Here is a 21,646-nt window from a genome sequence, read left to right on the forward strand (position 1 = left end):
GTAATCCCAGCCCTATACCTGTTGTGTGTGGGGGGGTGTTCACTTTTAAATTATTTCATCAGGATGAGATTACTGGTCTCACGGTGGTTTTGCTGGTTCAAAGTCCATTCCGATTCTTACTGCTATTGCTGTTAAGTACTGGAATGTTTCTCTGAAGGATTCCATTGAAGGTGTTTTTAAAGCATAATTTTGACACGTGCATAATGACATTTTACAAAGATTACGGAGGCCATGGGGCAGTTAGGAGACTACCACAATAGTATATTCCAACTATAGAAATTCCACAGGTCTGACGTCTCTTTTGGGTAACTGGGTCAGCTTACTCCGCTTTTTAGAGAGTTATGAGTTCTAGAAACCATCCTAGAAACTGCAACAAAGCCCTTCATCATGAGACCATGTCCCTAACAATGACCCCTCTGTGTATACCAACCTGATCAGTTAAGGTGTATTATTTTCAAAAAAAGCTAGCCCTTTGGACAGCAGCCTCTGTGTCGCCAGGGATCTCATGAATGAAGAGCAGTGGCTTGCTGCTGTTTTACCAGAAGCCAAGTTCCCAGCTTCAGGGTTCAATTAAAATTCTATTATTTGGAGACAAATAGCATCAGAATTTGCCTACTAACAAGAGTTTTTGTAAAAATCAAATGGAAAAATATCTGGTTGTGTATAAAATTTTCCTAAAGGGCACTTTTTAGAAATCACTAAGTGGAAAATCACCAGAATAGAGTTTTGGGAGGTCTGGTTACTGAGTCATTACCAGGCAGGTATAGTTCTCAATGTTGCACGGTTAGGGGAAAGATTGGAGGGTGATGGAGCAGAAAGAGCAGGTTTGGGGTAGGGTAGGGCACTATGGATAGAGATGGTTGGAAAGAAACCAAAATTATTTTCAAAGGTCTTCCAGGAGCTTCCTTTTGGCTACTTTGGAAAATAATATATCTTCTTAAGGCAGAATGGAAAGAAGTTGTACCTGCCAATTAGAGCTGGTCGATTTATTATTTAACACGTCCTAATTTGAGGTATGTGAATCTACAATATGAACGCTAACTTTTCTTTTGTGGCTTTCTGCCCATTCACTCTTCTCAAGTTTTGCTAAATTGCCGGATTGAAACTTGCTGCTTTGAGAGAGTCTCACTTTCTCAAGATTGACTCATCTTCTGTGTGTGCTGGATCAAGTTCATCCAAACTTCTTAACCTGCTGCAATACTGCCTTTTGGGAGAAGGCTTGCTGAACCAAACACAGCTAGCACCGGGGGTCGGGGGTCGGGGTGCAAAGATAGCCCCAAGAGCTATATACAGGCTGGGCAAACTCAAACCTCCAGAATGTGTTCTGCAATAAAATTGCACGCCATTTCTCTTATAGGCACCTTCCTAAGAGCTAAAATGTACCTACAGTCGATCTGATTTGTACAAATTAACGACAGGTCATTTGTCAAATTCTCAAAGAGCGTGAAACTGGGCTTGGACAACAAACAAGTCTATCTCCCTCCCGCCTGTAAAAAACCAAAACCGAAAACAAAAACCCCTCCTTCCTGGGCTGCTTTGCCTATTTGTAGGATATCTGTTACTTTTGTGTGTTACATTCGCGTTTCCAAGCGCCACCGCCATTGGCGAGGTCCTCCTAGCTGCTGGGGCGGGGGTAACCATTCCAGCGTTAAGATTTCGGCCCCGCTAGGACCTAGTGGAAGGAGCGTCTCAGCCCCGCTCCAGAGCAGGGTCCACGAGGGCTAGCCAATCAGAAGCCGCCTTTGCACAGCTAGCGGCCAATCGTGCCCGCCCTTGCTGCGTGCAGTACGGGTTATTTAAAGGTGTGCGCTGGCGCCAAGCAGTCGTGGTCCTTGGGTCTGTCTGGTTTGTGTACCGCTGCGGACATGGCTAGCCACATCGTGCTCTACAACGGCGCCAAGATGCCCACCCTGGGCCTGGGAACCTGGAAGGTAGGTTTGGCGGAGATAGCGTCCTGCTGTTCTCTTCGGCCTCCGTGCAGTTTGGGGCGGGGAGGGACCTGGAGTGACTCTCTGCCTGGACATCCGGCCTCCAAGGAGCCACAGTTGGGCATTCCTGGCCGAGGGCTGGCTCTGGTCGGCGTCGAGGGTTCCTGGGGGCCAAGGTGGGCCAGGCAGGTGGGCCGGGGAGGGGGGGGGGCGGTTGGGAGGCCCGCGGAAGGCCCCGGGAAGGCCGACTCTGGAGACAGTTGTTGGGTTTGGTCCCCAGGCCACACTTTGAATCCGATCCCAGCTGAAAGAATACGAAAAGGGGCCGAAGGTTAGGTGGGCTTCCCAGACCCCCACCGCTCCGGTCCCGGGGTTGGAGAACCGGAGGTGGATCTGGAAGATTGGGGGGAAGGGGGCATTGTGCGCTGGCATTCACTCGTGGTGCAGCTCCTTTATTTATTTATTTTTTTCCCCAAATAGTTTGTCCTTAATCGGTTCCGTTTTTCTCTCTAAGGGAATAAGCGTCTAAAGGTAAGCCCGGAGACTGCAGGTAATTAAATTAGGTGGCTCGAGTTTGCCCAGAACGCATCCATTTCCACGTCCCCAGAGGCGCTGCGCCGAGCCAAACCCTTTGGCTGGGCGTGTTGCTTTCGGGTGCCGTGGGAACTCCGCAGAGAATCTGTGCCCCGGCGGTTACCGCCTGCCCGTGGAAAACTTAGCAGGCATCAGTATTCAAACTGGCTCCAGAAACCTTATCGCCACTTAAATCTCTTAACTCACAGCGTCCCCAAGAAGTGGTGAGGACTAAAATGGGTAGCCTGACTGAGAATTAGGGGGCACAGAGGGTGGTTATTATGGGCTCCAGGGTAAAACCCAGTATTTTTAAGCCATTTATAAGGTCTGTTCAGGTATTATATACTACGTCCCACAGATGTGACCCAGGTTTTGCCACCAGCTTTGACTGTGGACCTGGGCCTTGGTATTTACAGAAGGGTGTGGGAAGAGACAGGATTGACTTGTATCCCTGCAGGGCTTTGAAATAGAGCAGAAGGTGGTGCTCACCTGTGCCCTAAAACCGGCAGTTGAAAGTCGGTAAATCCAAAGTGAACAAGAAAAGGTTTCCAGAGTTGCCTCATGTTGAAAATATTTCAGGGTCAAAGTGGTCAGAATGTTAGTTATTCTGTATTCCCTTTAGAAATTTAATGGTCGCCCTCACGGTGTAATTGGATTATGGCCTTGAGGCTGAGTTAAATTCCATTAGTGGCAGGTTATTCTCTCAGAATGGATGTGAAAAGACGTTTTCTTGGCAATGCCAACTTATAGTTTCTATCAGAATGACGGAGCCCACAGACGCACGCACAGAACTGTAACCAAGGTCCATGGAACCATCCTTAGCCTTACCAGGTGGGGTGTGTTCTGAACTTTTTGTGTTCCCTGTGTTCAGAAAGCGTGGTCTTGACCTGAGGCCCCTTATTTGAAAATTACTACTGTTGCATAAATAAGGAGTAAAAGTTGATAAAAGTTCATCATCCACCTGAGCACATAACACCTTGCAAAGCTGTATATTTATCTAAAATAATACAACATCCGTGTGTTTAGCTCATTTCTGCAGGTGAAGTTCATTGAGAGCTAGGGTAGTTGTCTGCCTTGTTCACGTGTATTTCCAGCGCTTCTCACAGTGCCTGGTAAATAGCAGGTACTCAAAGGGTAGATGTTGCATTGGGGAAAAAGGAAAGTAAGATAACTTCAGATTTTGGGGGTGAGGTGGAGAGGTGAGGTCTGTCCTGAGTTGTGGGGTGACATGATGAGGGTGGGCTCCGTGAAGCTGACAATGGAAGGTATGGGCCTCCTTCACAGAGGCTGGACAAGAGACAGGGTGGCCTCAATACCATTTGCTTATCTTCGTGAGGACCGTGGGAGACAGCAAGTGGGTACAGCTCCTTGTCCCCACATGTCTTTCATGTCCTGGGGACTGTGTCGTCCCATTTGGACTGTTCTTGGAGTCTGAGCTCTTCTGGTTCCAAGGCCAGGCCAGCCAACTTAAACCGAAGCAGACAAAAAGAAAAAAAAAAGTTTGTTTGAAGTGGCGATTCGTCGACTGTAGAATGGCCTCTGGTGTACCAGACTTGGGCGTAAGTGTGACCCTCACCTGTTCCTCACTACCATTTCCCTCCAGCAGCAGCAGTTCCTGGCTCATCTCCTCTCAGCAGAAGGAGATGGTGTTGGTGCCAACTTAAGGCCAGAGATGGACTCTCGTGGACCTGGCTGGGGTCATGTCTCTGCACCGATACCAGTCACTGGCAGATACCAGGCCTGAGAAATGTACCCACCCTCTGCCTAAGGAGCTAGGCTGGCACAGTACAGGGCTCTGCAGAGAACGTCAGGGTTCCATTAAGTCTGAAGAAAGCCAAAGGTGTGCTGGGCAGTTTCCCCCACCTGGGTCCCTCACTTGTTCTCTTTCTTGGGAAGGGGTGTGCCCTGCCCTCACTGCTCACGTCAGCGACAGTCGCGTGTCCAGTACGCCACAGAGCGGCCGTGGTGGTTAATGTCGACTGCTCTGCTCCTTCAGCCACGCAGGGCAGGGAAAGCCACAGGTGCAGCTCCATCGGTCCTCCAGGGAAGAGGAGATTGCCAGATCACCTGAAGTTACTCCTTGGTCTAACACCTGAGTTAGCATCGCCACCCCGCCTCCCTGCTCCCTCCACGGTGGTGGCCGAGCAAGCTCGGGGCACTGTCAGGTCACGCTCTGATTCCCACGGCTCCCTGTCCTGCCCCCGTCGCCTGCTTCCTGACTCTCAGCGCCTGTTCCCGACAGCTGACAGACACCCAGAGAGCAGATGTCTGCAGCTGTGGACGACCCTGGGGAGTTTTTCTGTCCATTCTCTCCTCCCCCCACCCCACCCCCGAGGAATGCGCGCTGCCGTTGGTCTATAGGACGTTGCATGCACATTTACTTGTCCCCTCTCTGATCCGAGCAGGGGATGGAGGGAGGGTCTGCAGTCGATCTGGGTGGAGCTCAACAACCGTGCAGACACTCCTTCCTCCTCCACAGCTGGCTCCCCACACACCTGTGCCAGTCACTCAGAGGGTTTGGGCGCAGCCAGTCAGCCAGCTCCTTTGTAACTGTGACTGCAAACCATATGGTGCTTTTCCAAGTTTCTGGTGGAGTGAGACTCGACACCCAGGTCTTTGAATCTGTATCAGTAGTCTTCTTGACTTTGCGATAATCTCCCAGAACTGCTTTTAGAAACAAAGGATTCCCGACGTCCGCACCCATGCACACAGAGAGAGAAAGGAAAGCACAGGTGTTCACTGAAACCAAGTGGGAACTGGGTCAACATTTACGGCGCTTTTTGAAATATTCTGGGCTGTTGGAAGGAAATGGTGTCCCTTATTGTCTTGGGACCCTAATTAATAGGTTCAGATAGTGGGGGATTTTTTTGTACAGCGGTTTGTAAATCAACAGATGTGAAGAACAAGGAAGTGAATGTCTTTGCACATCTTTAAGGTGATCTGTGCTGCTTTTAAGTCGTCCGGTGACCCTGAAATGAGTCAGTGTGGCACTTCACATCCTTCTGCCTGAGGGCAAAGAGTTCGACTCCGCCTCGGAGGCCGGCTGAGCAGCAGCCAGTGCTTCAGTGCAGAGCGCCAGGCGCCCTCCGGCCTCCTCCCTGAGCTGTGGGCAAACGCCATCTTCTGTTTCATTGGGGGTTTTAACCCCATGCCTTCTGTGTCCCTTCAGTCCCCTCCAGGCAAAGTGACGGAAGCAGTGAAGGTGGCGATCGGCCTCGGGTACCGCCACATCGACTGCGCCCACGTGTACCAGAACGAGAATGAGGTGGGCGTGGCCATCCAGGAGAAGATCAAGGAGCAGGTGGTGAAGCGCGAAGACCTCTTTATCGTCAGCAAGGTGCGGCTCTCGGGAGCCCGGGGTGGAGGGTTCTTGTTCACGGTTGTTTGTTGGTGGCAGTAGCTTGGGAGCTGAGGCCGTCCTACTCTGGGGCCTCTCTGTATAGCTGCAGTTATCACTGCTGGCTGGAGGCCTTGGGGGGCACCCCAGGGCGCCCCCGTCCGTGGCTGGCTGTCGGATGGTCGTTCCACCTGGACCCCTTGCTGAAGAGGCTGAGGGCGGGGGTTGGGTTGGTGCTTTCTTTCCAGGACTTATCTTGAGGGTGGGACTGGGTTCCTGGCTAAGAGTTGATCTTTGCTGCTGGCCACCGCCTTTTACCTGGAGGCTGTCGGTGCCCAGAGAACACCTGGACGGAGGGTGTCTCAGGGAAAACAGCCCTGAGAACTCACGTGCAGGACCCAGGGCTGGTGCTGGCCTGTCCGTTCCATTTTATGCATTTAGTTTGGTCCTTCTGAGAGGTATCTTGGACCTGATTGTCCCGAGTTCCTTCGGGGAGTTGGGACCCCCACCATGAGGTGGCGTCTCCTTCACCACCGTGTCCAGAGTCACGGTGACATGGGTGGGTGGTGAGAGGGAAGTGCGTCCTCTGGCTTCAGGCCGTCTGGCTCCTGGCGGGGAAACAGCCTCCTGCGTGGCAGTGATGAGCTGTGTTCTCTCGCTGCCTTCAGCTGTGGTCCACGTACCACGAGAAACACCTGGTGAAAGGAGCCTGCAAGAAGACGCTCAGCGACCTGAAGCTGGACTACCTGGACCTCTACCTTATTCACTGGCCCATCAGTTTCAAGGTATGGGGCGGAGGGCTTGGGTGTGGCCGGGGGCACGCAGGGCCCCCTTTGCTGGCAGGTGACGGGTGGGCACACACTCTGTGTGGTGTTACTGCTCGCGCCGCAGTCCCCAGGCCAGCAGCAGGGACCTCACCCCACCGCCTTTCTCGGCCCCCCGCGCCGCCCCAGCTTCTGAGTCCAAACCCCAGCGACTCAGCTGCACACACTAGAGGTTGAGGAGCCTGCACTGGGTCAACTGGTGAGTGCACAGGGTACAACCTTGGGACAGCAGATGTGGCTCCGGTGACACTGCTGCCCTTGGCCACGGGCGCCAGCAGTTATCCCCACCCTGCCCAGAGGCACGCACACACGCACACACTCCTGCCCCGCACCTCTGTGTGTGTGTGTGTGTGTGTGTACACGTTCCCTTGTTCCACACGCGTGCCGCGTCCTGCGGAGGCCTGGTGCACACCTCGAACAGTGTCACTCTGGAATGCAGGAGTCTCACGTCCCTACGTCCTTTGCCTCCTTTCCAGCTACGGGCTCAGTGCTCCGCTTGTCAGCCGGGTGGGGAGTGTGAGTTGGACCCCACAGCAGTATTTCGTTGCCCTGCATGGTGTCAGTGCCCGACTTTCATCTTTAGTATTTCGTGAGAAGCCAGCGAGGCCCGGCGAGGCGATGGCCCCGTAGGCCGGTGACCCAGCCAGGACGCGGGCCCCATGGTCCTGGCCCGAGTCCTTCCTCGGTCCACATGCTGCCGTCCGTGGGGGGTTTGTCTCGCTGACCGAGAATGAGCCATTCCCATCTGACAGTCAACAGAGACCCCTCTTTCCGAACGAGTGTGGGGCTTCAGCCATCGTGTGCCTGTTCCTTTTTCCCCACCGGCCCAGATTTGCCCTAGATTATCTTCTAAAAACCCAGCCAGCTCTTGTAGTTTAGGGTATTGTTAGAACTTGGCTTTTAAAGATGCAGGCCCCAAGCACAGCTGGGAAGGGCCCTGACTGACCACTGGCGTTTGATTGCAATGACAGCCGGGGAGCGACTTCTTCCCGCTGGATTCGAAAGGCAACGTGATTTCCTCCGACGCCGACTTTTTGGACACGTGGGAGGTAAGGCCGTCCCTGATGTGGCTGCCCTCTTCCTCAGTGCTGGTTCCCGGTGGTCCTCGCGAGGGGGCAGGTGTGAGTTCCGCCGCTTCCTGCACTGCGTGGTGGTGTTCTGCTACTGCCTTTTGTTTTTGTTTTTCATCCTCACCCAAGGACATGCTTGTTGTTCAGAGAGGGGAAGGGAGGGAGAGCAGGAGGGAGACAGACGTCGGTGTGAGAGACAAACACAGATTGGTTGCCTCTCGTATACGCCCTGAGCGGGAATCGAACCTACGACCTTTGGGTTTACTGGACGACGCTCCGACCAACTGAGCCACACTGGCCAGGGCTCTGCCACCATTTCTGCTCTCCCTGTCAGTTTAAGCCAGCCTGGCGTCTGCCTTTGTGTCTCTGGCTTCTCAAAGGTCTGACTCTGGCACCGGAGACGCAGGGTGGGGCTGATGCCAGAGATGCTCCCGACCCCGTCCTGTGGGGCACCGGGCAGGTGTGAGCGAGCAGGCCCCCTTTTGTCCTTAGGCCATGGAAGAGCTGGTGGACGAAGGGCTGGTGAAAACTATCGGCATCTCCAACTTCAACCATCTCCAGATCGAGAAGCTCTTAAACAAACCTGGCTTAAAGTACAAGCCGGCAGTTAACCAGGTACACACCCAGCAGGGAAGCTGGTGGGCACGACGGGCACTTGGCACTCCCCATTCTGCAGGTACTTCTCGTTCACATGCCCCCGCGGGGCGGGGGGTGGTAGCCAGGGGCCAGGTCCTGGGCAGAGACCTCAGGCGACGTCCTCAGTCGGGGTTCAGCAGGACAGCGGCACGCCTGGGAGCGCAGCTTGTGGGAGAGGAGGGTTTGAGCCTGGCTCGTGAGGCCTGGGTCTCACAGCAGCCTACGGATGACACATTGAGACCCTCAGACGTGCCACCAGTGACACGTGGTCAAAGCCAGAAAGACCCCTGAGGGCCCACAGCCACGGTTCCTCGGTGCCAAGGTTATTCTTGCTCACGTCAAGGACACGAGCTGGGGGACGTAGCTGCCGTCACGGCTTATCTGGGAGATAGGACTCTGGTCACACACGGTTTCCTGTCTGGTGGGGGCCGGGACGTGGCGCGGGGAGCCCTGCTCTGTGTGCCGTCGTCGCTGGCACCCTGAGCTGCAGCAGCCTCCCGTTTGCACCTGCAGATCGAGTGCCACCCGTACCTCACTCAGGAGAAGCTCATCCAGTACTGCAACTCCAAGGGCATCGTGGTGACCGCCTACAGTCCCCTGGGCTCTCCAGACAGGCCCTGGTGAGTGGCCACGGACCACGCTTTCTGTCAGCTGGGGAAGATTAGAAATGGGCAAAGAGGAGAAAACTTCAGTGTCGAGGAAAGTGGCTCTGGGGCTAACTTGGAGACCTTCCCACGAGCCTCGTTGTTGGGTTTCCTGGCTGGCGTTGCTGGTAGGAAGAGGCCCACTCTTTTCCCGAAGGGTTGGGGGTTCACAGACAAGCTCTGAGTTGGGAGGAGATGGGCGGGCCGCCCTTGGAGGGGGATGGAGTTAGGGTTGGGGCACCGGCTCTTCTGAGTGGCAGCGCCGATGGTTGCTCACACTGGCCCTCTTTCTGCCTCCAGGGCCAAGCCTGAGGACCCTTCTCTGCTGGAGGACCCCAAGATCAAAGCCATAGCTGACAAGTACAATAAAACCACAGCCCAGGTACGGCCACCTCCAGGTGCTTCTGACTGTCCCCAGAACTGCGTTCGTGGTGGTCCCAGTGAGCCGGGAGGGGGAGGTGACCGCGCCCTGTCCAGCCCTCCTGGAAGTGTGTCCTGGGGTCCTGGGGTGTGTAGTAGACAGGACACTGAGTGGGGAGTTAAAATACCTCCCTGTGCGGCCTGGGAATGACAGTGCCTGCCCGCCACCCTCCCAGGCTGCTGTGAGGGGCAGCAGCTGCTCCGCAGGTGAAGGCACATCTCTCTGCTCCTAGCAAAGCTCTCGTCGTCAGCTGCACGGACACGCTGTCGTCGTTCTAGTGGCAGAAAGAGTGCCTGGTCCGTGGACTGTCTCCTCGCGGGCAGGACGGCTGGGAGACACTGAAGTGTGCGTGGCGTGGTGGCTGGGAGCAGGGCTCTGGGGTCAGACCTTGAGAGCCACCCTCCCTGCCGCTGGGCGAGAGCCTGACGTCTCTGGGTCTTGCCTTTCTCATAGGAAGTTCTGGAATCTCCTGTCTCTGGTTACTGAGAACAGGAGATTCAGTGGGGTGATGGCGTAGGCTTCTTGGTGTGCTCACGCACTCGGCAATCTGCTCGCAGGTTCTGATCCGGTTCCCCGTGCAGAGGAACTTGGTCGTGATCCCCAAGTCGGTGACACCAGAACGCATCGCCGAGAACTTCCAGGTGAGGGACCGGCTGGCTGCCCTGGTTTTGCTCAGGGGAGAAGGATGGGGGTGGGGTGGGTAGGACGCTTCCTAGGGTCTCATCCTGTCCCAGCCGTGTTGTGTGGGGGCCCCCACCCTCTGTCACGTCTGGGTTGGGGAGCCACCCTCAGCAGGCAGCAGTGAGCACACCTTGGACCCAGTACAGTGGCTCTTCCTGGGTGGAGGCACTGGTTCGGCGTGGGCCCCGTGCCTCAGTTTACCCCCTGTGCGTGCACGCTCCTGCGGAGGCTCCTCAGTGACTCGGTGTTCGCCCTGAGAAATGTGTGTGAGTGACGCTGGGTTTGCAGCAGGACTTGGTTAGGTACCTCAGCTTCCCCGACTGTAAAATGACAATTTCAAGGGTTGTCATGCAGATTGAAACCATACATCACAGGGCTTCACAGACCGTGTTTGGCACCCCAGTCAGCACCCAGGAACGCTGCTGTGCTGCTGATGAGACTGTGGTCTGCGAAGTCCCTGCAGGTCGTTCCTGCCCACCCCTCCTGCCAAGACCCTGTTGCACGGTGGGCGGAGCAGCAGGGCTGGTGTCAGGGCACCCGGAGGTGTCTGTGTGGGCACCCCCCCAAGCAGATCGGCCAGCCTGGCATCACACCCTCCCTGCCCCCCACACTGCTGACGCGGGTCTGGGGGAGCGGAGCTGCTCCGGGAGAGCCTTGTGTGTGCTCCCTGAGCACAGCGGCTCCACTGTGGCCACGCATCCTCACCCAGGCTCTTGTCTCCAGCAGCTGTTTGCACAGTGAGCAGCTGGTTTTGCAAGTTCACGGGCCACAGGCTATGGCTGTGACACATGCCATTAGTCACTTGGGAGACTGGGGGCGGGGTCTGGGGAGGGGGGAGAACTTTCTCCTTCCCTCAGAGGTTCCGACTGCTGGAGATGAAGCGGTAAAACAGTGACTGCTATGGGAAATGCGTCGTGCTAGAGTTGGATCCTTTTGTTTCGTGCGTGTGGTTCTTTCAAGGTGTTAGGAAAGAATAATTTTGAAATGATGAATGTCATAGAGCTGACATTTTACTTGCACTTTTTAGTGTGTAGTCCTTGCACAGTTTTGCACAGTCGTAATCACAGAGCCTGCAGCAGGCTTTCTTCTTGCACATTCTGTGACCCTCCCGGGTGCTGAGGGCACTGCGTGTGGCCGGCCCTCCTGGTCTCGCTGGGTGCGGCTCAGGGCCTGCCTGCTGGCCTCTGTGCTGGCCACATCTCCCTTGTGACCGTGGTCTTCACGTAGATTGTCCTCCCACTACAACGTCTTGCTCTTACTGTCCAAACCTTAGCTGGCGTCTGGGGCCCACCTCAGACCCTCTGGCTGCGGCCTTCAGTTCCCTAGCCCGGCTTCACGCGGGACCCCCTGGGCGCCCCTCGAGCTCCGTGTGGCCCATCTGTGGTGCTCCCTTTGCTTCCTCGGGAACTGAGACCCGTCCTGCCCGTCCTTGTGTTCCCTGGTGCTCAGCACAGCAGAAGTGCCTGGTAGTGAGTGGTCCTGGAGTGAACTAAGTGGAGTAAAAAGTACGGTTTTGCTGGGAGGCTCTGGAAGGGATGGACTGTTCCCAATGTCTCAGGTGGTACCGAGCGGAAACCTGGGCTTCCTCAGGGCAGTCGCTGCACCGTCTCTGAGTTCAGTCTCCCTCCCTCCCCTTCCCCACTCAGGCAGCCTCTCATTGACGGCCCTGCACAGGGCTGCTGGATGCCTCATGTTTGCGCTTAGTGGGCGCCTTTTCTTTCTAGATCTTCGACTTCGAGCTGAGCAGCGAGGACATGGCCACCTTACTCAGCTACAACAGGAACTGGAGGGTCTGTGCCTTGGTGAGGTGAGTGGGCCCGGGCGCGCATCGGGTGCTGCGGTGCGAAGGCCTGAGTCCCGAGGGCCTCGGGCGCAAGTCCTGCTCTCTCGGCCATTTTCACTTGCATTCTCAGACGTGAGCAGCCAGGGATGTTTCGTCCTGTGTCAGCTGAGCCACACCCAGCCCCGGGGAGGATGCCAGGGCATCTATTTGCTCTAGTATCTTCTCATCCCCAGCCAGGAGCATGGTTGGTTTGACCTGCAGTAACCTCGTATTTTAGCGTTCAACTTCCAAATGTTACTGTAGATGAACACCAAAGACTCCTGGGTGGCTCCTGTCCCACCTTCCTGGGAGAACATGCCCATGACTGATAATGACTATAATGAAAGGGGCTAAGTAGGAAGCACGGTGCTCGGGGCCTGAGATCACCCCTGTTCTGGCACCGACACTGGACTCCAAGGAAGTCACTCGGCCCCTCTGTCTGGCAGAGCCGCCCGTGGGCTCTCCCGCTGTACCTTTGCTGGTTCCCTGTGTTCCTTCTGCCTTGTAGTTGGAACCTGAAGCAGGTGATAAGAAGGCTGTTGATTTTCTTCTCCTACCTGTGCAGCAGCTGAAGTTCAAGGCTCATTCTCTGCTTTCAGGAAGAAACGTCCTATTTTCCGGGGGAGACAAAGAATTTCCTCTCTCGCTGTTTTTATCATCTGCTCTCTCTTCTTAGTCGTTAGTTATTCTTCTGAGTAAAATGTGGACCCTCCCTGAGACAGGGTGGGCACTAGCTTTCTCTTCCCAGCCTCTGGGCTCTCTCTGTCTTGTTCAGAGTTTAACCTTCCAGTGGCGTTCGCCACCGCCCCAGGCAGACGGCCACCAGCTGTGCCTCTTGGATGATAACGCCCGTTGTCAGGTGCAAACGTGCTCATGACCAGGTTGTCATCTGTCACACCAGGGCCTCAGATTCCAAAGAGGCCACAGAGTTTATCGCTGGCAGCCCCAAACCAGGGCCCGCGCTGATGTCCCCGTGCGTGTTACTGATACTGGGCTTTTAGACACTGAACCCGATTTTGGGTCTAGTGGGTGAGGGGGAGAAGTGAATCTTCTGCCGAGCTACATCCGATCTGCTTTGAGAATCTCCGCGTCATGCATTCAGTTCCCTTTCCAGTGCTCACGTGATGATTGAAGCTCCTGGGGCTGGCAGATCACAGGGCTTTTCTCACCGACCCCTTTATGCACAGATGTCCTCTGCCCTGCAGCGTGGTTTTAGAAACCACTGTCACGTGATTCTGTGGGGTGCCGATGTTCAGTGGGGGTGGTGGGGCTTCAGTGGGGAGGGAGAGGCTGTCTCCAACATTTCCGGGTCACCCAGGAAGCTTTTTGGAACTGTACGAACACGTACATATTACCTGTTTGGCAGAGGTACTCAGCCCCTGTTGCTGATGGCGTGTGGTATTTATATACTTCAGGTTTGATGAAATGCAAAAAAAAAAAAAAAGGCAGACCATGGGGAACTTTCTGAATGGTTCTGAAGTTTTGAATAAGAGTTCAGTGTCCCATCCTGGGTTCACCCTGGGCCCCTCCCACTCTGCCTAGCCAGTTCTTTCAACATTACTGCCATTACATCGCCAGCCCAGGCCGCTGGCCTGCCCTGCCGGATGGGGCTGTGGGCCGAGGCAGACACGCCTGCAGCTCTCAGGCCCCAGGTCCATGCCCAGCCTGCCCCTTCCCCTGTGTTTCTTTGATCAAGTCCTCAGCCACTCCGCCAGGTCCCCTTCAGCTCCCGTCGCTACCAGAAGACTCCTGGAGGTGACAGTGCCCTGTCTCTCTGGGTACACAGAGCACTTTCTGTCACGTGCACAGGCTCCTAACATCTCTCCTGTTGTCATCACACACTTAATGTCAAGGCAGTAAGACTCCTTCCGGTCCGGTCTGCTAGGCTGAGTACCGGGAGGCAGGAATCGTGCCTTGCTGCCCTGGGCTCCCCGGGCGCAGTGCTGGGCATGCGGGAAGGTGGCGTCCGACATGCACAGGCCAGTCCCAGAGAGCCCGTGGCGGCTGCCTCACAGGCCTTCATTTCTACCTGCAGTGAGACACTCGCCGTTTGTGTCTTTTTGTAATATATTACAGTTGAAATCTCTTGAGAAGCTAATGTGTTCCTTTTTTCTCCTGACAGCTGTGTCTCCCACAAGAATTATCCCTTCCACGAAGAGTTTTGAAGCCGTGGGGGCCTGCTGCTCCCCATGACCTGCTGCCTCCTCCTTCCTGTGCGTAGAGTAGCGTGGCCCATGGCCCTTGGCCCGTGGCAGCGGGCAGTCACCTGCAGACGAACCAGCACAGGTCTGGCTGGCTGGCCTTGGGTCCGAAGAATGTCTGAGTAGAGTCTCTTTCAGTTTCCTTTGCCCTTCTTGTCCTGCGAGGAAGTGCAACCTCGATACCCTTTCCTGAGTTACATTTACACAGTGAAAACTAGTGCCACTAACAATGGGGCTTCGGCTGCTTGGAACCGGCCTCCCTTCAGCCGGCCTTCTCCTTGCCTCAAATAACAAGTACTCTTGTGAGCCTGATGCTGTTTGTTTGGTTTGGTGTTGGTCAGAAATGACTCATCGCCTCCTGTCCCACTTGACCTTCATGCCATTGTCCCCCACAAAGCAGCCCATTCGACTCTGCAGCTCAAGAAGGACTTGGCACCCTTCCTTTGGCGTCGGGGGCGGGTGGGGGGGGGGATCTTGGGCCAGTATTTTGCCCATCTAGCTTTAGGGGGAGGGGTCTTACCTGGCTGCACATTGCAGTTGGCAGGGAAGCTGCCAATGCTAGTGATGTCTGGCCCTCGTTAGCCATCTGGAGACGATCTTATTAGTCCAGGGGGGTGGGGGGAAGGAGCCAGGATGTCTGGAGTCCACATGCCCCCAGGGGTTCTGATGTGCGGCCAAGATGAGAGCCACCGCTTCAGGGCCAAGCCAGGTGGTGAACCCGTTTGTCATTTCACAAAGCACTTGATCGTCCTGCTTACCTGTCAAAGCTGGAGTCCAGCTGACTGGGCAACCCTGCTCACAAGGAACTGCTTTCGTGAGCTCCTGGTCAAGAGTAGAGGCAAGAAGGGCAGCAATGCTTGGTGTCTCTTAGCTCAGGCTGCCGCACAAAACTCCGTGGATAGGGCGCCTCACACGACACACTGCTTTCTCACGGCTCCAGAAGCTGGGGGTCAGCTCGGTGCCAGCATGGTCGGGCACGGTGAGGGCCCACTTCCTGGCCTGTGGGCAGCCACCTTCCTACTCTGTCCACGTGACAGAAGGGTGGATGCCTTCTCTAGGGTGACAAAAGTAAAGTTCCCCCTCTTCATTTTATTTTAGCTTTTTTTTTCACTTTTACAAATGCTGTTGCTTTTATTAATTTAATTTCCTTACCCAAAGTAAAACTGACAACAGCCAGGAAAAAGATGGGATAGAAAGGTGGTGACTTAGAACTTCATAGACAAGCTGCTTCAAGCCTCTTTATCAGATGACCATGGACCCTAATTAGTAGGTGGCCTTAGCTGCTTGGCAGCTTATCCGAGTGTGAAAACAATGGTGGCTGCTAGCCTGGCCCAGGGGTGACAGCACCAGGCCCCTGAGCGGTCTGCATGGCGCCAGGTCGGGGGCCCGGAGCCCTACCCACTCTCGACCTGGCTGCCCTGGGCCTGGGCCTCTCTTCCTGGCACCTGCTGGTCACGGTGGCCCCGTTTTCTCTGCTGGAGAGGCAGGTCCCACCTTATCCCAAGTTTAACTGCAAAACCACCTCACTCACCCTCTGAATCATCCAGAGCAGGTTATTGCTATATTCTGTTAGGTCATGTCCACCGCGACCTGGTCCCCACACTTTTTTCTCAGCCAAGGATTGGTTGAAACACTTAGGGAAACTTTGAGTAGTCCCTTCTAAGAGTTTTTAAATCAGCTGCTTGCCTTCTAGATCCATGAGTAAAAACACATCAAAACAAGACTTGAAAAGTCAGCCAGGAGCACCAACAAGATAAAGGGCCTGCGCTGGCTCGCCCTGCTCTCCCGCGGAGGCAGAGATGGTATCTAGGAGCGTGTCCTTGACCGGGAGCCCGGCCTGGGCTTGCGGGGGAGGAAATCGAGGGCTAGCACAAAGTGCTCATTCCTTACTAACGATAAAATAGGACCATGTGTGGCAGATGGGGGCCAGTGTGGGCTCGCTGGGGCCAGCTTCACACCACAGCTCAGGATTGATCCGAGACTGGAGCAGATGCCAGGGGGTCTCTACAGGCAGGGACCGCTCTTCCCACAGCCAGCCCCTGCCTCCTTCCCCTTTGTGGGAATAAAATCCCCGCACCTTCTAGGGCAGGTTCCAGTCCAGCCTCACGGCTCAGGTGGAGTCACTGTGATGAAGTGAAACACTAAAAACATCCACGAAACAGTTGGAATTCCACCAGAACGCAGTTCGGCCAAAGGGAGTCACTAGACGAAAGAACTGCAAGACGGAACTAAACTGGATTGAATCGCAGGGGTGATGAAACCTGTGCTTGGGAAACCTCTGAGCGGTGCTGCCGTGGACTTGGTTCACACGGCAGTTCCTAGGGCCACTCCACACAGGTTTCTCAAGGTCAAGTCTTTGATGTGTTAGGGCGGTGTCCGTGGCACTGGCTAATGGAAGCAGTCATTCCAGACCCAGCCAGAAGCACGGCCCAGTAGGCTTCCTTAGAAGGACTAGAGGGACTGCCTCTGGAAGGTCATGGCTCTCTGGGGTCCAGAGCCAGGTCACACCCGGTCTTTCATCCTTTGAAGGCATTTCCCAGCTGTGCTCCAAGGAAGACCTTGGTCTCCAGGTTCCTGAGGGGGAGCCTTCCACTCTGTCCCCGGAGCTCAGCTTCTCAGGTGCCCCTCTAGCCCGCCTTCCAGGCCAGCCAGAGGATGCACCAGTATCTGTTTGCCTTCTGTCCGCAGAGCCCGGAGCAGCCCCTGGGCACAGACTAGGCTCCTGATGTCTGTTGGATGAACTAGCGAGTGAACGAATGAAGAGCTTTTCTTAGAATGACTAGTAAAACCTCCTAGTATGAAATCCACGCACCCTTAAGATCCAAAGGGGCTGCTCAGTTCTGAATGGTGGCCTAAAGTAAGTGAAGGGGTGGCAAAGGGTGGGGCAGCTATAGACAGACTGGGTCTTCATCGCAGCTCTACTCTTCCTCACCATGACCTTGGGAACTAACTATTGAACATGCCAACCTACATTTCCTCAATCTCTAAAATGCTACCTCCTTGCAGTCACAGATTAAATGAGATCACAAATGGAAAACCTCCACCCCAGGCCTTGCACACAGCACTGTGTAGGTGCTAGCTGTTACTGCCCGTACTGTTCATATCGTTATTGTTACAACCCAGTGTGGGCAACAGAACAAACCCGTCTGTTTGCAGATGGTGGCCCGGGGGAGCTACGCCCGGAGGGGGCTCTTGCCTCTGTAGGAACAGTGCTTTCTCCACGGCCTGGACCCTGCCCAACCTCATGCCCAGGAAGGGCAGCTCCTGATACATCTATCAGTGAGCAGCACACTGTACGCTTTTGTTTACAATCTTGAGAATTATGTTCCGTGGTACAAGATTGAGCCCTGAAGACAATACTGCCCATGGCATTTGTTAGAAGGTTGTTTTTTTTTTCATACTGATAGATGAACCCATAGAGTGTTAAGAGGTCATCGAATACCATGTTTCTCCAATTCAGTGTTTTCCAACTTATTTTTAGCAGCAGACTCCCCTCAAAACAAATGCTGTGCAGATCCTCAGTCTACACGGCAGGTAGAGACAGAGCTGTGGTGGCCTTAGTGGGGGAGGAGCCTCGGAACCAAGCCTGCCTGCACCCCACACCCAGCTCCCCGACCACAAGGGCCCTGGACACGGTTTCAAGGCCCTGGCATCCAACCCTCTGTTGCTTGCTTACTTGTAAGAAGTGTAAATACTTCTTTTACGCAGTTGGTAGAGTTCAGGAATGCGGAGTGGCTTCGCTGGGTAGTTCTGGATGGGGGTCTCCCATGAGGCCACAGTACATGTGACACTTGGAATTGTCATGCAAAGGCTGGCTCTGGCGGGGGGACTTGATTCCAAGATGGCGCACTCCATCTCGGGCCTCGGTTCCTCACCGTGTGCACCTATTACAAAGCTGCCAGTGTGTTCACGACACGGGGGCTGATTCTCCCCGAGGGAGTGATCCAGGTCGCAAAGCAGAAGCCACGATGTTTCCATTTTCCAACCTCAGAAGTCACCCTCCTTTCCACCCAACATCAGTCCTATTCACAGGGTCGGGGGGTGGGCACCGCGGAGGCTGGTGAGCACAGTTTGCAAAGCTAGAACTCGCATTGTTTAGGAAGCATCTCAGGAGTAAATGCAAATGGTATGCCAAGCAACCCTTTGGTTTCACAGCAACCAAAACCTCTGAGGATCAGAGGGGTGAGGTGACCAGCCAAAGCTCACATCGCAATTTAGGTAAAAATTTAAGGTCTCTGGGCTCTAGTCGATAGCATTACATCATAATACTGTTAACGATGACATTGCATTTTAGTAGAAATTAGAGTGGCTTACACAGGTATACAACCTTACGACCAGGTGATCAAGGTTAAGTCGAGAGCGATGAGTCAGACGTGCTGTGGTGAGAATGGCCATTCACGATCTTCCCCAAAGCCCAGTCTAACCATGAGGCAGTAGCAGAGAAATCTGATGCAGTCGAAGGACTTGCTACAAAACACCTGACCAACATCAATGCTCAAAATGCTGACGTTACCAAACATGTCAAAAGTCTGAGAAGCCATCACAGCCAGGAGGAGCCTAAGGAGACCTGATGGCCAAGTGGGTGGGCTCTGGGGCTAGAAAAAGGGGGCACTGGGGGAACTAGGGATGTTGGGATAGTCTAGATTTTTTAATTTTTTTAATATTTTATTTATTTTTAGAGAGAGGGGAAGAGAGGGAGAAAGAGAGGGAGAGAAACATCAGTGTGTGGTTGCCTGTCATGCGCCCCCTACTGGGGACCTGGCCCGCAACCCAGGCGTGTGCCCTGACTGGGAACTGAACTGGCAACCCTTTGGTTTGCAGCCCGCGCTCAGTGCACTGAGCTACACCGCCAGGGTATTTTTTTGTTTTTATGATCGTTTATTTGAGCCAAACTGACAAGATGTCAGTGAGCAAGATCTCAAATTCTCCCGGGAATAGGCTGGGTTTGATGGTAGCAATAATTCACAGTATTGATTCACTAGTTCTGCCAAAGGTTTCATACAAATGTAATCTGTTACTGATGGAGACTAGGTGTGGCGTATGTTGGAACTCCACACTCCTAATCTTAGAAGTTTTTTTTGTAAATCTGAAACTATTCAAACTAATGGAACTTCAAAAATAAAATGCCTATTAAGAAAAACCTTTATATAAACAGTCGGAAAGAACCATTTTTTCTAATCAAAATAGAACAAGGCTGCCTAGATTACATATTCACTTGCTTTCAAAATGTTCACACTTCGATCAGGCAAACAACATAGTTAGCAAGGGTACAGAGCTGAATGGCGTCATCATGGAGTCCATTTGCAGAGACTACATGTTTCTAAGCATGTGTGGGGCGTTTATGAAAACCAGTGACAGAGTGCTTGCCTCAGCAGATTTCCACGAAGTGATATCCTTTGGATTAAATGCTCTGGCCACAATCAAATAAAATCATAAACTATTAACCCCCAAATCAACTAGAAACTGCCCTCTCTTTCACATGCACATTGGAAATTTAAAAAGACATGCAATCGATGTAAGGGTTATAAAAGAAAGAATAACAGCAAACATTATATGTGGCATTTATTAATGATAGATTATGTCCCAACCCTTTTATTATTTTATGGACTTGAGTAACACTTTATGAACTTGATATGTGTGTGTGTGTGTGTGTGTGTGTGTGTGTGTGTGTGTTTAATCCTCTGGACAACCCTTTGAGGTTGGTCCTATTATCCCACCCACAGATGATGAAACTGGGGTACACAGAGGCCAAACCACCTGCCCAAGGTCCTGGGGGGACAGTGGGGGAGGGGCTGCAGGGGTGCAGCCAGATTCCAGAGTCAGGCGCGGATTCTCACTCACAGCCTGCCTCCTACTATAAAGAAGAAAATGCACGAGGTTTTGGAAGGTGGCCAAAGCAGAACTTAGGAGTCTTATCACTTAATAGACTCTTATAACCACTAACAAAGCTGAATGACTGGCTAAAAATCTTGCCACACACACACAAAAAGGCCAGACCAAGCGAGCTTTATGGGAGTGTTGCTGTGTATTACAACCTTCCAGGCACAGACAAAGCTGAACCTGCACGGGCAATTCCAGAAAACAGGACAAGAGAGAACACTTTCAAAATCATTGTATGCAGCCAGCAGAACTTTGATACTAAAATCACTAGGAGAGCTCAAGGAAGGAAAATGATAGGCCAGTCTCCTTGTTGAACATTTAAGCAAAAATCCTAGATGAAATATATTTAGTTACATTCGATAATGCAGAGAACAGTGATCTCTGTGAATTTATCCGAGAAATACAATGTTGATTTAATATTAAAAAATCATTAATGTCATCTCCCGTATTACGGTCATAAGTTAAAGGTGTGTGTATGCATTCAAATAGGAATGCATTTCATGTGATTCGAAATCGCTGTATGATAAAACATATCTTGGCAAACTCAGAAGAGCAGGAAACTTTTTTAATCCGCCAAAGGGCATCTCCCTGGGCATCTTACAAGCCCAGCACAGCGTCTGCTCGTGGTGCACAAGCTGCAGCTGTACGCTTCCGCACGAATGAGTTCCCAAATGGAATGCTGAGGCAAGAAAGGCTCGTCACACAAAAATATGTATGGTAGGATTCTACCTGTAACATGCTTAAAATAGGCAAAACTAACCAGCATGTTTTTAAGGATCTCATCACAGGTTAAAAAATACTATAAAGAGCAAGAGAATAACTTATCAAAATTCAAGAGTGGAGGTTGGCAATAGCGAAACAACAAGTGATCGTCTTTAAAAATGGGCAGAGGACTTGACTAGACATATTTCATCCAAATAGCTAACAAGTGCATCACAAAACCTGCTCAACATCACGGATCATCAGGGAAGCCCAAATCAAAAGCACAAGGAGCTACCCTTGTACCTGCTGGAAGGGCCCTTATGAAAAAGACGAGAGACAAGTGTGAGGGAGGATGTGAGGGAGGGTGTGAGGGAAGGGGAGTCTCGTGCACTGCTGACGGGAATGCAGGCTGGTGCAGCCACCGTGGGAAGCAGCGTGGGGTGTCCTCCCCAATTTAAAAACAGAGCTGAGACATGGAAACGGCCGAAGCAGCCACCGGTGGGTGAACGGATACCGGAATATTACTCGGCCATAAGAAGGAAGATCTGCCACCCGTGACAACATGGTGAACCTTGTTCAACCATGGCAAACCGCACTTCAAGGGTGAACCTTGAAGGCACTAGGCGAAGTTCAATGTCAGACAGAGGAAGACAGTTACTGCATGATCTCACTTACATGTGGAGTCTGGAAACACTGAACTCATTGAAACAGAGAGCAGCGTGGTGGTGGTCAGGGGCTAAGGAAGGGGGAGGGATGGGGGATGTTGACCTTAAACTTCCCGCTATGAGCTGGATGAGTTCTGGGAATCTAGCGTACGGAACCGTGACACTTGTAAGGACAGTGTATTGTATTCTTGACAGTTGCTAAGAACATAGAACCTTAAAGAACCTTAAAGTTCTCACCATTCTAACCACAACAAGATGGTAA

General features: G+C 53.2%; 1 protein-coding gene across 1 annotated transcript; it reads left to right on the forward strand.

Annotated features, from left to right (window-relative positions):
• The first annotated feature begins 1,775 nt into the window (after window positions 1-1,775).
• On the forward strand, window positions 1,776-14,449 carry AKR1B1 (aldo-keto reductase family 1 member B). Its single transcript, XM_045855645.1, has 10 exons — window positions 1,776-1,931; window positions 5,671-5,838; window positions 6,507-6,623; window positions 7,634-7,711; window positions 8,225-8,347; window positions 8,882-8,988; window positions 9,313-9,394; window positions 9,991-10,074; window positions 11,839-11,921; window positions 14,059-14,449. The coding sequence occupies exons 1-10, from the start codon at window positions 1,866-1,868 to the stop codon at window positions 14,099-14,101; spliced, it is 951 nt and encodes a 316-aa protein (XP_045711601.1). The 5' UTR covers window positions 1,776-1,865; the 3' UTR covers window positions 14,102-14,449.
• The last annotated feature ends 7,197 nt before the right edge of the window (window positions 14,450-21,646 follow it).

The sequence above is a fragment of the Phyllostomus hastatus genome, unplaced genomic scaffold (assembly GCF_019186645.2).
Source record: "Phyllostomus hastatus isolate PE091 unplaced genomic scaffold, TTU_PhHast_1.1 phas_scaffold_114, whole genome shotgun sequence".
Lineage (NCBI taxonomy): Eukaryota > Metazoa > Chordata > Mammalia > Chiroptera > Phyllostomidae > Phyllostomus > Phyllostomus hastatus.

Coding starts and splice junctions, on each gene's coding strand:
- AKR1B1 (XM_045855645.1), top strand. CDS start 1,866: ATGGCTAGCCACATCGTGCTCTACAACGGCGCCAAGATGCCCACCCTG. Junction 9,395..9,990: donor ACAATAAAACCACAGCCCAG/GTACGGCCACCT, acceptor ATCTGCTCGCAG/GTTCTGATCCGGTTCCCCGT. Junction 11,922..14,058: donor AGGGTCTGTGCCTTGGTGAG/GTGAGTGGGCCC, acceptor TTCTCCTGACAG/CTGTGTCTCCCACAAGAATT.